Source organism: Alligator sinensis, unplaced genomic scaffold, assembly GCF_000455745.1.
Source record: "Alligator sinensis unplaced genomic scaffold, ASM45574v1 scaffold1248_1, whole genome shotgun sequence".
In the NCBI taxonomy this organism is placed as follows: Eukaryota; Metazoa; Chordata; order Crocodylia; family Alligatoridae; genus Alligator; species Alligator sinensis.
The window spans coordinates 800,659-817,823 of NW_005842645.1; the positions used below are offsets into that span (position 1 = coordinate 800,659).

General features: G+C 43.2%; 1 protein-coding gene across 1 annotated transcript in view; it reads left to right on the forward strand.

The window, feature by feature from the left end:
* The window catches only part of CABLES1 (Cdk5 and Abl enzyme substrate 1), a 58,570-nt gene that overhangs the window by 16,728 nt on the left and 24,677 nt on the right, over positions 1-17,165 (forward strand). The window contains exon 4 of the mRNA XM_025215459.1: positions 5,008-5,085. Coding sequence (XP_025071244.1) covers positions 5,008-5,085 — 78 coding nt within the window. The remainder of the gene's footprint in view (positions 1-5,007; positions 5,086-17,165) is intronic.

Genomic DNA, 17,165 nt, shown 5'->3' on the forward strand with positions numbered 1-17,165 from the left:
TCCCTTCTCACTTGTAGCCTCCAGCATGTAAGAAGTTCTGATTCAAAGGCTGTATCCCTAACTTCCATTCTCAATAGTTACTTATGTCCCTTTTCTCCAATAATTTGTCCAATCCCTTTTTTTGAATCTGGCTAAACTGTCAGTTTCCACATCTGGTGGCAATGAGTTCCACACTCTAATTTACATGCTGTCTGACAAAATCCTTGCATTAGTTTTCACTTACTCCCTACCAGTTTCATCTTGTGGCCCCTAGTTCTTATTGTGAGAGGAGAGTAAATAATGAATCCCTATTTACTTTCTCTTTGCTATTTAGCATTTTGTCAACCTTTATAGTGTTCTCTGTCAAGCATTGCTTTTCTAAACTGAATAGGCCTCTCCTTTTTAGTTTCTCCTCATGTGGAAGCCCTTCTATACCACTATACCACTATACCACTATTCCTTATTGCCCTTCTCTGTTCCTTCTTTAATTCTTTTTAAATTGCTTTTTGTGGTGTAGGGACCAGAACTGTGCACCATATTCAAGGTGTGGATGCATCATGGATTTATAAAAGGGCATAATGATACTTTTTGTTTTCTTTACAATTCCCTTTTAATAATCTCTAACATTTAGTTTGTCCTTTTGCGGCTGAGCACTGTGCTGTTCGTACAAACAGTCTACAGTGATTTCCAGATCGCATTCCTGTGTGGTAACAGCTAATGTAGAGCCCATCATAGTCTAGGTATAGTTTGGGTTATCACGGGTGTATCACTGCGTTTATCTATACTGAATTTCATCTGCCATGAAATATGGTCTATGAATATGGCACTGGCATGCTGAGTTGAGTTCTGATGTCTAAAATTCTGGTGTCCTTTCCTGATTTAATCAATGATCCTATCTTGACCAGGTGGGCTTGATAACTTCATGAGGTCCCTTCCACCTCTACTTTCCTATGATCCTAATTTAAAGATGTTAAAAAATGGGAGACTGCTCAAGAGCCATAAGAATGATTGGATTAGCAGACAAAAAATAAGTCTTTTTTTAAATAGATTTGAATACAGAAATGAGACTAAACAGACTTAATTTCTTGAACTTACTAAAGAAAAGTTTACAGGTTCTACAGGAACTGCAACTCTAATCACAGTTCCGTGGAACCTGCATGAGGAAAGCCATCCCCAACTAGATCATACCAGCCAAAACTGAACACAGCACTTCAGATATGGCCTTGCCAGTGCTGAATAGAGGGGAATACTCACTTCTCCTGACCTATGGGCAACACATCTACAAATGCAGCCCAGGATGCCATTAGCCTTCTTGGCAACAAGAGCATGCTTCTGGCTCATTCAGCTTATTGTCCACGTAACCCCCAGGTCCTTTTCTGCAAATCTGCTGGCCAGCCAGCCAGTCCCCAGCCTGTATTGGTGCATGGGATTGTTCCATCCTAAGTGCAGGACTCTGCACTTGTCCTTGTTGAACTTCATGAGATTTCTTTTTTGGCCCAATCCTCCACTTTGTCTAGGTCGCTCTGAATCCTAGCCCTATCCTTCAGTGTATCCACTACTCTCCCTGCTGACCCCCCCCAGCTTGGTGTCATCTGCAAGTTGAGTTATGTTCTGGATCATAGGTTTGCAGGAAAGTAGGGCTGGAAGGGATCTCATAGATTCATCTAATCTAGCCCCCTGCTTAAAGCAGGATCATCCCAGCCAAGTGTCCATCTAATGTTCTCTTAAACTTCTGAGGATGGATATTCCACAGTTTCTCTAGGTAGTCTGTTCCAGTGCTTAAAGGATAAATTTAAGTTGAAGATTAGGGGTAACTTTCTCACTATGAACTTGGGCTATTGCACCTAGTCCTGTTGCCTACAGCTACAGAGAAAAGCCCCTCTCTGTAATCACCCTTCAAGTATTTGAAGACTTATCAAATCCCCCCCTCAGTTTTCTCTTCTTCAGACTGAAAAAACCTTAGTAACCTTAGTTCTTTCAGCCTTTCATCATCAGTCATGCCTTCCTGGTTCCTAACTATTTTTGTTGTTCTTTGTGGGACCCTTTCCAAACTGTCCGCATCTTTCTCGAAGTGTGGAGCCCAAAGCTGGAGGCATTGCCAGTGCTGACTAGAGCGGAAGAATCACTTCCTTTGATTTGCGAGTGACACGCCTGCTAATACAGCCCTGTATGCTGTTGGCTATTTTTGTTGAGGGGGGAGCATATTGTTGGCTTGTGTTCAGCTTCTGGTCTATTGTAACCCTTGGGTCCTTCTCTGCAATACTTCAGCCTACTCGGTCATTCCCTAGCCTGTATTTGTATGTGCATTTATTCAGTCCCAAGTGCAGGAGTCTAGTCTGTATTTCCACAGCTTGTTAATGAATGTTATGGGGAAACAGCATCAAAACCTTTCTAAAGTCCAGATATAACATCCAGTGCTCTCCCCCCAGCCACACAGCCTGTCAACTTATCATGGGAGGAAATCAGGTTGATCATCATCAGTCATGACTTGCTCTTGGTGAATTCATGCTAGCTGTTCCAGACCACCTTGTTGTACTCTGAGTTCTTCACACTAGATTCCTTGAGGACCTGCTCCATGATCTTTCCAGGTATCAAGGTCAAACCAACGGTTCTGTAATTCCCTGGATCGTCCTTCCCTTTCTTAAAGATGAACACTATTTGCCCTTTTTCAATCATCTGAGAACTTGCCTCCACAAGGATAGCCAGTGTGTCTGAAATTACCTCAACTGATTCCTTCAGTACCCAAGGGTGCGTTCCATCCAGCCGTGCCAACTTGAATGCATCCAGCTTCTTTGAGTAATCCCAAACTTGTTCTTTTACTACTCTAGGTTGTCTGTCTCCTTCCCTATCCTTGTTGCCAACTGCATTTGTCATCTGGTAGCTGCTCCTATATGTGAAGACCAGAAGCAAAAAAGACAACTACTTCAACTTTCTCTGCATCATCTGTGACTAGTTTGCCTCTGGTCTTCTACTTAGTTTTGACATACTTATAAAAGAATCCTTTTTTTAATTTTTTTTAATTGCCTCTTATGTTCCTTGCTGGATGCATCTCAAGTTGTCTTGGCCTTCCTAATTTTCTCTTTCCATAGCTGTGCCAAGCTCTTATTCTCATCCTTAGTACTGTGACCCACGTTTCCACTTTTTATAGGATTCCTTTTTGGGTTTTAACTTGTTGAAGAGATTGCTTTGCTTTCTAGCCAGGATTTTTCTACAGTCCAGTGTTCTTATTCTGGTGCTCTCCTTCCTTCCTCCCCTTTAGGATCTTGAACTCTTATCATTTTGTGGTTACTGTCACTCAAGCTACCTTCACATTCTCAGCCAATTCCTCCCTGTTTGAGCAGTAAATCGAGAACAGTTTCCTCCTAGTTGGCCTGTCTACCATCCACATTGAACAATTATCCCAAACACTCCAAGAATTTGCTGGATTGTTTGTGCACTGCTGGTTCCCTCCCAGCAGATGTCTTGATAATTAAAGACCCACACAAAAACTAAGTCCCGTGATTTGGAAGCTTGCATCGGTTTGTTGGTTTGATTTAAAGAAATCAATTGCCCACCTCCTGGTTTGGTGGCCTGTAGGAAATGCCCACATGACGTCCCTCAAACTGCTCTCCCTTCTGACTTTTTGTTTTGTTTTGTTTTTTTTACCTAGAGGTTTTCAATAGGCCTACCTTACACTTTATACTGCACCGCCAGAAAACATGTACTTTGCTTTTTTATACATAGGGCAACACTTCCTCCTTTTTTTCCCTCTGTTCATCCTTCCTGAGCAAGTTTTACCCACCCATGACCTTATTCCAGTCATGTGAACTATTCTAGCACATCCCACTGGCATCATAATTTTTGGTTTGTACCTAGGACCTCTAATTCTTCCTGTTTGTTTCCTTTTAAATGTTTATAATGCAAGAATTAATCTAACTGATTTTCCTAGACTTCCCCCTGAGAACATTGCTAAGGTTTCTGTTATTACTTCCCCTTACTAACCTCTTATCCAGGTCCCCAGGCTCTTTACTTACCTCTGCATTTTTGTCTCCATCCCCCCAGTGAACCTAGTTTTAAAGTCCTCCTTGCCGCATTTGCAAGCCTGTATGCAAAGATGCTCTTCCATCTTTGTCAGGTGGACCTCCTCTCTTCCCAGTAGTCCATCTTCTAGACTGGATATTAATATTTTATTTGAAATCTTTTTGTCTCCTGCTTCTGATAAGTGGATCAGAATCCTTTTAAAAATTTAACTGTGCGCCAATTTTGAAGATCATGTTAAAAAACATAACGCATCAGCTTACTATTTCTATAACAGTAAAAATCCCTGGTGTTATGGTAGAAAACTGACCTTTTGTAAAACTACTCTTATTTCCCCTCCATCAGTCTGTTTTAAACTGAGTTAAAATTGCCTACATTATTATTCAAATTGTGAATAAGCTTAGATCAGTGATTCTCAATCACTGCACCGCAGTGTGCCATGAAATCCTTTTAAGGATTCATGCAGTATTAGCAAGGTCAGGTATACATACACCTGTACATGGTTCACAAGTTAACACAGCTTTGAAATAGGAATCCATGATGTCAAAAGTATTGTGATCTATTGTGGTCTTTCTGAGTTGTTTGCAACAGAAGAATTGCTCTATTTTTCCAAAAAAAACAAGTGAAAGCTAAGAGCTGGTATTTTTTCCAAAGGGTGTCGTAACTCTAAAGTTTGAGAATAACTGGGCTGACCTAACCAATACAAAGTATGGGTGCATCTCTCTACTGTACAAGGGATATTATTACATACTTTTATATAGAGCCTGGGAATTGAGCAGTGTTAAGTGTCTGTTTTGATTATCTATGTAATATGAAGCACTGCAGTTCAACTTTTGTGTAAACCTTTCAGTTGTACAAGGAAAAAAAATCAACTTCCAAAAGAGGAGGAAGATTGTTGTCAATAATAGAAGATTATTTGCTGAATGTCTCATTAGTGTTTAATAATTATGATAAACAAGTAATCCCATTGCATTATGTTTACTTTAATATTTGTTATTTGTTTATTTTTAGAATAGTCCTTATCAGTGGCAGAAGATCCTTCTGTAGCATATTCTCAGTGCTGCCATATCGAGACTGTTCACAAGTCGGGTATGTATATGCCTTTTTTTTTTTGCCTTAGTCCTCACAGGCAAGGTCAGCTCCCAAACTACTGCACCAGGCAGTACAGTTTGTGGACAAAGTGAGCATCCCTCAGTGGTGGAAAAAACAGGCTGGGGACTACCTAGAAAAGCTGGATGTGTACAAGTTCATGGGGCCAGATGAGATGCACCTGAGGGTGCTGAGGGAGTTGGCTGATGTGATTGCGGACCCAGTGGCCATAATCTTTGAAAACTCATGGCAGTCAGGAGAGGTCCTGGATGATTGGAGAAGGGTAAGCATAGTGCCCATATTTAAGAAAGGGGAAAAAGGAGGATCCAGGGAACTATAGATCAGTCGGCCTCGCCTCAGTCCCTGGAAAAATCATGGAGCAGATCCTCAAGGAATCTATTTCTAAGCACTTGGAGGAGAAGGTTATATAGGAACAGTCAGCATGGATTCACCATCTAGGGGCAAGTCATGCCTGACCAACCTGATTGCTGTCTCTGAGATGACTGCCTCTGTGGAATTGGAGAGACTGGTGCATCTGGTGTACCCTGATTTTTTTATTTTTTTTTAATTATTATTTTTTTATTATTTTTTTTTTTTTTTTTTTTACTGGCTGGAGCATTGGGCTCAGTAGTAATCAATGGCTCAATGTCTAGTAGGTATCAAGTGAAGTGCCTCAGCAGTCGGTCCTGGGGTCACTTTTTTTGTTCAACGTCTTCATCAATGACCTGGAAGATGGCACAGAGTGCACCCTTAGTAAGTTTGCAGATGACACCAAACTGGGGGGGAATAGTAGATAGGGCTAGGATTCAGTGACCTAGACCAGGGATGGGAAACATTGGTCCATGAACCAGATGCAGCCAGCCAGGGACTTTATATCCCAGCTGGCCCTGCCTGCATGGCTTGTGCCAGTCTCCATGGAGACCCCAGCTTCAGCCACACCGGCAGCGCACATGGTACAGCAGTGTTGGGGGCTGCTCTGGAACTGCTGGGATCTTGCAGCGGGGGCAGATTACTCCAGAGCCAGGGCAGAGCTGCGATCTGTAACCTGCATGCTCCGGGCAGGGGCACGCATGCAGGGGATCATGACTCTGCCCTGGCTCCGGACAGGCTGTTACTGCTGGGCCATGAATTTTAAAAGAAACTCCATAACTCTTAGGATGTGTACTGCTACTCAGTCAAAGGACAGAACACACAATCTTGGGAGAGGTGGTTTTAGCTAGAGTTATTTACTTGTAGAAGACACAGGGGACAATATTCCACAGGAGGGAAATGCACCCAGGGTATTATTTAGCTAACTGTGAGTTTGACTTTTTTTCTTTCTGCACCTGTGCTATGAAATTTAATAAAATAACCATGACAAAATTGTAGGGAGTGGTCCGGGCCCTTTTTCGCTCCGCGTGGGCTGTGGCCAGCAGCCCGGGCATGCTGGATCGGAGAGAACAGGCGACACGCTAGAATTAGGCACGGACGCGTAATGGTTGATTCAAGATTGTTTACTTACACCGAAGATGGTCGCAGTGTAGGCTGGACAGTTTCCCAGGCACAGCTCCAATTAAATCCTCGTTTGAGGACTCAGACAATATTCGGATCACTCCCACGGAGTTGTCGAGGCTCCGTGGATCCTTTTGTTCACTTGCAATTCACTCACGAAGTTTGCTAGGCTCCGTGGGTCCTTTTTGCGCGCAGGGAGAGGGATACGTTGGGGATTGCGAACGGCGACGGGGAGAGGCTAGAGGCTGATAAGACCTCTGTTGCCTGCTTGAAATGCACTGGGTCCAATAGGCTCCGCAGCACTTGGAGATCTTCACACAGCGTGAAGTCTCCTCCTCCTGGTGTTTGTGGAGTCCTCCAATTTGGACGGAAACCACTCAAGCTTTTTATACGGCTAGCAAGCCAATCACTAGCCGCCACGTGTGAATAATTTCACGCAAGCCAATAATGGGGCTCGAATGATCATACAAATGGCAGGAACTCTGCACCGTGCATCTCTGTGCTGCAAAGAAGAAATGCACACTGCAAAGAAAGCTACAATTTGGCAGGAAAATAATTCAGTGGTGCCAAAGCGCACACAAAAACAAAAATCGCACCCTTGGGTTGTGACAGATGCATTGGGATTGTTTGTTTTTTTTTTTTTTTTAGTCCTGTAGCTTTATTGCCACAAGTTGCCCAGTGTCTATATAATTCATAGCAAACTAAAACTGTTTAGCATACAAGGGAAGGAGGTAGCACATGGTAAAGTTGGTCTGTCTTTTGGGGTAAAATTTTTCCTTTAGCTAGTTAAACTGTGAAGGTACATCAAGCCAGTCTTGAAATATGAGCAGTTTTGTTTCTCTAGTGCTTTGCAGTGCATATACAATCATCAGCATGTAAAATTTAACTGCCATCTCAGCCAGAGTTGAATATACCTTTTAGAAGGCTGAAGGCAATATGTACATGCCATCTAAATTGCAGTAATAAGCAGCCAGAAAACATGTGGAATAATACTGAGGAAATAATATTTTGCACAAACTTTCTGAAGCAATAAGGGCTTGAAAGAAGCAGCAGAATATGTGAGGACATGTCAGTAAAGCCATATTTTCCTTATTAACAGAGCCAAGATAAAATTTGCCCTCTGACTATGTGCTCTGTGGCAGCCGTGGAGGAGGAGATCTATTAATTAACATCTCCACCTTCCAGTGACAGCTGGTATGAAGAACAATTGCAGCAATATATTAATTAAATTCAGTGTCAGTTTGCAGACTATTCATAGTCCTTGATCATTGTGTCATACGTTGGATGCACAGTAGGATGAAGAAAGGGTGGACAGGTACCCTATTGTGATGTTATGACAATATCCTTTTTCTTTTTTGTTTTCTGTGCATTAGTTATATCCATATATGGATTTCTGACTCTGCCATCCCCATACTTTTATTTTTAACTATTGCCAAAGCGCTTGAAAAAACACATGGTCTCAAATCATTTGTTTTTGTGGTCATTAGAAGTATTTTTAAGCCACATACAACCGTTACATTTCTGCTGGGCAAATTATTGTTCTCTCGGCAGAAACCACAAGGGTACAAGTGTTCATACAGTTTCTTCTGGACCAAAAAGGGCAGTTCCAGGAAGAAATAACTCTACTCCAACCAGCTAGATGTGGCTCCTGGGAGAATGAGTACTAGTACACCTTGCTAGGATCCAAGAGGAGTGGAGCTTGGGAGGAAGGCTCCCATGCCTTCAAGAAACCGGAGTCACCTCAGTTTGAAGAAAGTGTGGGGGACAGCTGCTTCTGCCCCTCCCTTGGACCAGGAAGGGAGGAGCAGCCAGCAGCAGCTTCCCCATGGCTGTTTGCATGCTGGGGTTCCTGGTGTGAGAAGTGGGCATAGGCTTTTTCCACACTGATCCATCCACCTACTTGGCTCCTGTTTTACACAAAGTAAAGGGAGCAATGCCACAAGCCCCCTCCCTGCTTCTCCCACCAAAGTCCCCAGTGTAAGAAGCAGGTAAGGAGCCTTGCTGTGCTTCTCCTCTCCCTTTCTGAACTGGTCTGGGAAGGGAAAGGAGCAGCAGCCTCTGCTCCCCACCTTTTCCCAAAATTGGGCAGTCTCTGGTTTGGGAAAGAGGCTGGGGGGGCTTTTCTAGTTCTGTCTGGCTTCCCCTTGGTGGGTGGCAGGGGTGGGATTGCAAAACCTGGGAGCCAGGAATTGGGCTTACAGGGATGGTCTTCAAGCCTGGTTCCCAGCCCCCTAGTTTTTAAATGCTGCCTGTACCATGCAGCTGGGTCGCAGGGGTGGTGGGGATTCCAAAGCCTGGGGATTGGAAAATGGGCATGGGGATGCTGTTGCCAAGCCCAGGTCCCACCCAAGGCTTTAAATGTTTCCCTTTACCTCCTAGCTGGACAGTAGGGGCAGGGATTACAAAGCTTGGGGACTGGGAATTGGGCTCGTGGAAGCTGTTCCTAAGTCCAGTTCCTGGTTCCCGGGCTTTAAATGCTGCTTGTGCTGCTGGGCAGTGCACATGGTGATTTTTTTTTTTTTTTTTTTTTTTAATTTTTATTTATTTATTTATTTATTTTTAAAGCTGGGGAGTTGGGACCCCATGTCAGTAGCTGTTTCCAGCCCTGCTTCCCCCCCACATCAGGCTGCAAAGAGGGTGATTTAAAGTCTATCTGGACTGCATTTGAGGCAGTTGAGAACCCCAGGAGTTGCCTGTTGACAGCTTCCCCCAGGCAGGGGAGAAGAAAGGTCATCATGTAATGGGCTCCTCTGGGTGGGAGTAGCTCAGGGAGCAGCCCTCTAGTGTCCCCTGGATGGAGCGCTTGCCTGTGTAAACCTTCCAGTCGAGGGGCTTGGAATGCACGTACAGTCCAGCTCCTGGCCTATTTTTCTACCAGTAACAATTTCTGAAAAATGAACCAATGGAAACAAAGGCCTGTACATGGCCTCAGTCAAAAGCAGGTAAATTCAAACAGTAACAACAGGATATTTTTTTTTTTTTATGCAATGGAGGCAGTTTCAGCAATAGAATTAATCTGAGTATCCTGCATCTCCCCCTCTTTTCACATTCCCAAGCTCTACAGGCAGAAAAATTCAGCAGAGGCTGCTCATCCCTCAGAGCTGTAGCAGTGCAGACGAGTTTTTCTGCATCCATACTGACACTTTAATCTTTATTAGCAGAACCATTAAAAAAAATCGGAAAGCAGGTCCAACTAACAGTACTTAAATGGTGTTTACCTGGCCAATCGAGGACAGGCATACACTTTTAATAATAGGGTTCAAAATACATGTGGTAGACTGGGGTCATCTCTTCACTTGAATTCAAGCCATAATAGTAGGAAGACTTGTAAAACCATATTAGAATTCGCATGCATTGTACAATCCTTTGTGTCAGGGAGAAGTAGGGGCCGGAGTCAGAAAAACGGAAGAGCATAAAAACCAGAGATGGCAGGAGTCATGTCTCTCTCTTCCTCATATCGCCTCCTTTCCTCCTTGCCCCTATCGTGTTTGCGCTGCTCTGAATTTACTTAACCATGAAATGTACATGAATTCTGAAATTCTTTAGGGACAAAAAGGCTGACAGTCTGCTAGTCCAAGAAGCAATGCTGCATTGCGCAGGCTGCGACTCAGTTGGAGGAAGTATGTGCTGCAACCCCAGAAGCACAGTACTTTACTGCATTCTTATTTACCTGACATTTCCATTATTGTGGCCCAACCCTAAGATAACAATCCCTAAGTATAAACTCTATAACTGGGCACTTGGCACACCCTTGGAAATGTGACATCAGGCTAACACAGGTGCCATGTACTAGAAACATTGGCCCATCTGAATTGTTAAATGAAGGCACCCAATCTGCCATAATAATTGCAGGTCATTCCTAAGAAGTGAATATCATGTGCAGTTTCCCACAGTTAATGGAACAGCAGAAAGCTGGCATTCATAGGAATCTGTCATTTGATTTTTGAGTTTAAGTGCAAAATTGTGTGTCATAATTTCTCTTATTTTAATTAAATGTATACATTCTTTATGGCTAGAGGGTATTCATGAGCTCCATCTTCTGTGATGAGAATAAACTACATCCAGCTCATCTGTATATAACTTATACCGGCATCGCACGGACCCATTTTTGAGTAGTTGCGATGCATGTCTTGCAGACAAAAATCTGTTCACTGAGGAGGAAAAAAAGACCATAAAGATTATTTAATCTCTTAACCAATCAACCCTTCCATAGAAGCTTTTGTACTGTGTAAGCATTCTTTCCCCACTCAGCTTTTTTTAGCATCATCAAAAAAAACCCCCAAAAAACATCATCCATAATGCAAGACAATTGTTTTAATACCGCTTTACCCAATTGCAACACACAGGTTTAAGTTCAGCAACCATTCTTGCTTGCTGCTTTGCAGGGTATAAAAGTGGCTATATGGTATTAGAATATGTCTTCAGTATTCCTCACATAAGTCTTGAGATTCTGTTCAGGAGCACGTGGAGTGGATGCCTATCACTGTTGTTCCTCCTTTGTCAGAAAGAAATGTATGAATGATGGAGGTTCAGTGAAAGTGGAGTCAAGCTCTGACGCTTCAACTTTTCTCCTTCTGCAGAAGATGAGAAAATACTTCCTGTCCCTATAGAATAATTAACCCACCTGTCCAACTTAAAGTCATCTAACAGGTTCATCCTGTGAGTAATGCTTTGCCAAATCCCACTTGCTTTTCTTTGTGAAGAACACTAAGGAATTACTCGATTTGAGGAGTTACTTTAGGTGGTGTAGACTTGAGTTGGATTTAGCCTTTTTGAAACAAGTTTCTCAGTGTCAAACGTGGACAAACAGTTTATCAAACTATTTACCATGAAAAATGTAACCAAAATTGTAATTGCCAGTATTAAACTTTTAGAAGACTCTCAGTAAGCTAGAGGGATTGTTAAACTAAACTTGCTCTTCTTTCTACTGAGGAGACGGAGCTTCTGTTACAATTCTTTGTCTTGTGACTAACACATTTTATTTGATGTACTAGATTTGTAAGGTAATTAACTGAACATTGTTAAAATTAATCAGAAGAATGCCTAAGTCCCAGTTTAGAGGGGATTTTTTTTTTTTTCCAAAAGATACCACCACCAGTCATAACTTATTTTCAAATCCTTGTTAGAAATTGAGCAGTAGTAGCCTGGGCTTGCTATTCTAAAAGGTTAGTCAGAAAAGGAGTATCTGAGGTGGGTTGCAGTAGTGCAGTTGAACTCCATTGCGCAGTGGGCACATCTACACATGACACTAGGTCACTATAGCAATGCACTACAGCGACGCAGCGTTCACAGGCAAAAACTGTGATGTCAATGCTATGGTGACATATGTAGCAGCTAAAAATAACTGTGTCACTGGCACAGTGCAGTATGGGCTGTTACTGCGCCGTCATTTAGTATGCAAAAGGAAGTACTAAATGATGGCGCAGTAACAATGGCAACATAGGGGCACATGTAGATGCACCTAGTGTAGCTCACCTGCCAGCAGTCCCAGATGACTGCAGATGTCTGGGTCCCCTATAAAGTCCAAGATATGACTAGAGCCCTAGGCTAGGGTGGGACACCCAGGCAGAGAGCAGATGAAGAAATGGGGACTTGCTGCTGCTGTCTGTAGCTGCAACAGGGCAAGGGAAGCCCCAGGGCCATTCCTGCCCCACTCCAGCCAGGGGCAGCTACATGTGGTCTGTGCTCAATGGCAGCAGCCACAGATGGTCCCTGCTCCCAGCCCCCAGCCCTGGATTTCCCCACTGTCGTGGGGCCTCTAGCTGTGGGAGCAGCTACACAGGGTGCCAGGCTTAGCCGAGGATAGTGGCAGATGGTACCACCTTCTAGCACCTACTCCTGGAGACCACTCGCCACTATACCCAGCCCAGTGCCCCATAGAGCTGCTCTTTGTAATCCATCTGGAGCAGGCAGGAGCATCCCTGAGGCTTCCTCTGCCCCTCCCAGGTCAGCCAGGGATAGCAGCAGCAGTAGTGGGTGGGTCCCCCCACTCCTATCCCCAGAAGCAAATTCTAGGCAAACCATGATAGAGAGAGGAAGGAGGGGATGGGAAAGGAGTACAGGTGCTGCTGAGTGCACGAGGGGAGGGGTTGCTTAGAGCAGTGGGGATTGGGTGGGTACTTAAAAGTCCGTAGCAGTTGCTGCTGTGGTGTGATGCCAAGAGTGTCTTCCATACAGCCCTCTTTGACATCCTAGATCTATCCATGTAAGCAGGGCATCTAATAATACAGTTCCCTGCAAAACTGCCTGTACTTTACCTTACATTTAACGCCACGGAGAATAAAAAAGTATTAGGTGGCAAGTAGTAGGATAACTGCAATAAATGTAAAAACTGCTAGTGACTATTGCACTGGAGGATTACCAGAAGCATATGACTCAACAAGTCTCAAGCTGACGGAAATGATTAAAAAACAAGTGGTTTGAATGAACTGAGGTAAGGGAAGTTGACCATTCTTCTAAAATAAAATGTTAAGTAGTGAAATAAAAAGGATTTTTGCTCTTCTCTCAGTGCTGCAAATCGCTAGTCAGATTCTGAAAGGTTGGATAACACTGAATAAAACTTTGTCTATTCAAGTTACACAGTAGAACATGAATGAGTGTAATGACCCTATAAGTCAAACTGCTTTCTGTGCTATTATTCCCTGTAAAAGATGGCCACAATAATTAGTGGGTCATTGGTTCAGGCTTTCCTCTAGCTTTTTAATGCAGTCCTCATCCAAAAACCACCTTTATTCATCTTCAGCACCCAAGAAAGGTAAAATTCAATGTGTCATAAAAGCACATGAAAAGTAGAGATTTCAACTGAACTACAGTTTTACCTCCAATGTGCCCCAAAATGTACTATAAAGAAATGGTGAAAGCTCTTCTCACTTTTTGTATGCATGTATACCCCTCTAGTTTAAATTAGATTAACAAGTCCACCACCAGATACTATAAATGAAGAAAGAAGGAAATATTAAAGGAATATTAATATTGACCTTACTGTTCTTATACTCACACCGGGATACTAAAAATTGGGGTATAATGAAGAAAGGGACTATATAATATGCTTCAAAATGGTTACAAAGTTCTTGCATTATGCTTTTTTCTTCAGAATATAGTATGTAAGGCAATTTAAACAAAGTTGCATATTTCCTGAATGTTTATCATTCTCTAGACATGGGGAATAGTAACTCCATGTATTCTTAGTGAGCAAGATCTATCCGCATTATTAGTGGAAGATGTGGTGTTAATGTGTCTGGCACCAAATCTATGCCAAAGTTGCAGTTGCCTTTGTTCCTACAACAAATATGATGACATAGGGATTATTTATGATGGAAGATAAAAGCACAATTTTGCTTTGGATTCCTGTGAATTTGAACTGGTTTTGATTTTGGAGTAATCTTAATCAATCTGTGATCACAAGATATGAAGTGTGAAACATTTGTCATAAACAAATAATATTTCCAAATAACATTAACTTATCAGGCTCTTGCTTCAGGAAGTAGATTTTTTTTTTTTCTTTTCTTTTTAGGTTTCTGGAAATCTAGTTAATATTTAATTGACTTAAATTATTCAACTGTTTAAAGGATACAGCTAATGTCATTTAAAGAGCAAGTGCCCAGCAGGAGTCTTCACCGGGGGGGGGTGTGTGTGTGTGTGTGTAATCACATCTTGCAGTTTTACATTCATTCAAGAATTTTTCAACTTCTGAAGGCAATAATGGGAGACTTTTTTTATATGGTGCTACTCATATGTTGATAGTCTGTATCTTTCTAATAAAATGTACTGGGTAAATGTTCCATCTTTGTTTTTGTTTGTTCTGACTGCATAATCTGTCTTATGTAGGGCAGAGGTAATCAAAAACTGTCCCTGTTCTACTGTAAATACAGATTGCTGGGTGCCATTTTAAAAGAATGCTGTGGTCTTTCAGTAAAATGGATGGGCAGAAAACTGCACTTCTCTCACTACTTTTGCTGGAGCTCTCAGATGACCAGCACATTAGACTCTGAATCCTGTCAGACCTTGAGACTTTTTTTTTTAAATATACTTGATAAATTATTAGACCACATGTTACCTTGTACAAAAGACACAAATACAATTTTTAAAGCAAGTGATTAACTCATATAAAACAAGGTCAGTCCTCAACCACTGAGAAGAATCAGCCCCTGTCTCTTATTATTCAGTAAGATAGTATATGGGTTCCTAATCTTTGCATTTCCTGACTTTTGCATGCTTAACTGTACATACGGCCTTAGCTTTAAGTTTGATTTCATATTTGTAAAATTCTTGATTAAGTATATGTAGCCCAAGTGTGCCCTGTCTGCCAGTGGAAGGGATGGAGGTCAGGCAAGAGTGCTGAGAGAGGGCCCTGCCACCTGGGAGCAGTTCCCTCTCCTCTCTACAGAGCCATGCCGAGTCAAAGCGCTCAACTATATACAAATTTATTGCTACAATAAACAAATATGAATAAGAAACATTAAATATTTACAGTAAAATTAGTATGTGACACCTTATACAATAACCTGTAATCAACATATTACACCACTTCGAGGGACTGCAAAAACATGAACCGGGTGATCCACAGCATATGCAATAATTAACCCCCTTGCACAGAATATGCATTAACACTTTAGAACAGGTAAGCCAAGGCATCAACACAATAAACGCATATGAAGATCAACTTAGATAAACCCAGGTAGGCTGAGGTAGCAATACCATAGACGTACACAGGCAACAATAAAGATAAGTTCCTATAATAGACAATAAATGCGTTTAGGCAGTGAAGACAGATAAGCCCATAAAAACTCCCTTAATGAGTACCCATAACTATAGTAACCTCTACAGTACAAAACAACAACAATCAAAATATGGGGGGTGTACTCAGCACCCCATGGGGTGTTCCCTGGAGTCCCTCCCCTTTAGGGCCCCAGGATGTGGACATGCCCCCTCCCACAATGGAGGAGGGTGGAGGCTGCAAACCCTCCTCTCTCAAGCCCACCTCCCCTGCGGGACCCGCTTCCCCAACAACTCCTGCTCCCACTCTGAAGCAGCCAAGGCTCATCCGCTGGTGGCCAGTCCTGCAAGGGCCTTTCTCTGGAGGTGCCTTCGGCTCCTCTCCATGGCCTGGTGCCCCACGCTGGGCACCCAGGGCGCTCCCTTGGGAGCTGAGCCCTTACTGGTTCCAGTTCCTGGCCTCACACTGGGGATCTTCCCTTTTCCAGGCCCTACTCTGGGCACCATGGCTCTTTTAGTTTAATGCGGAGCCAAACTGTGGGGCTCCAGTTACTCGGCCTAGAGCCAAGGTTAACTTGAGCAGCCTCGAGCTGCTCTCAGGGCCAGCTCTCCATGTGCCAACCTGTGCACTGGGTGGGGCCCGAGCAGCCTTGAGCTGCTTCTAGGGCTGGCTCTCCGTGTGCCAATCCATGTACCACCTACCCAGCCGCTTGCCAGGTTTGCAGGCTCAAGCTGCCTCAAGCAGCTCCCAGAGCCTGAGCACCATGCACCAATCTGCGCACTGTTGAGGCTAAGCGGGGGGGTCCTGAGGACGGTTGTCTCCGGAGCTCCTCTCTCCTCACCACGTCTCTCTCTTCCAGCGTGCCAAGCATGCTCTCCTTTTATACGCTTCAGGGACTCCAACCCCGAAGTTCTCCGGACATGGCAGGGTGTACTCTCGAACCAGATCCAGATTGCTCCTTGCCCCCACCCTTTAGGGAAAGGGCATGGCCTTGCTTTCCCTGGCCTCCACCAATGGTCTCCACCAATCAGAATTGCAGAATCTCAAGCCCAGGACTCATCTGGAGCTCAGAAAGTTTTTACACATACTATAAAACAAAATGCACAAAAATGGAAGATGTGGCTAAGCTAACAATTCATACAAACACAGAGATAGAAGCTGTAAAAATAAGATCCAAGTAGTGGTAATTAGCCACTGAGTCATGCCCCTGAAGCAGTTGGTAAGGGACTGTACCTTCAGGGTCACAATCCTCTGATGCTCCTAAACAAAGAGATGTAGTTAGCTATGTTAGTCTGAGGTCAGGTAGAAGGCAGGGTAGATTTGCACCGTATAGACTAACCAAAGTAGATATATATAGCAAAAGCTTTTGTGAGCTGAAGCTCACTTCATCAGATGCTGATGACACAAACTTCAGCTCATAAAAGCTTAAACTATATATATCTACTTTGGTTAGTCTATAAGGTGCAAATCTACCCTGCCTGCTGCTTTAAAAAAATACACCACATCTCCTGAGGAATGATGTGGCCCACTTAGCAAGTTCAGCATAGGAAAAAACAGACCCATATGCCTGACCCCCCTGCCATCCCCCAACTGCTTTGGGATCTTTTGAGCCCCCAGCATTTTAACAAAAAATCTGTTTCTGAACTCTCCTGAAGGTACGGATTACAACATAGATCCTGGGGCTTGCTGTGCTAGAGTGAAGAGGGTCCCTGAATGCTACAGTAATGACTGCTGTTGGCTGCATTTGCATTTTATAGATCCTAAAATAAGCAATTTCAGACTAGCTTTGCTCACACTCCAAAAGAGGTTATTTTTTGGTTTGGCAGGGGCAGCAGAGATCAAAACACAAGCCTTTGAGCCTTTCTGGGGTCTC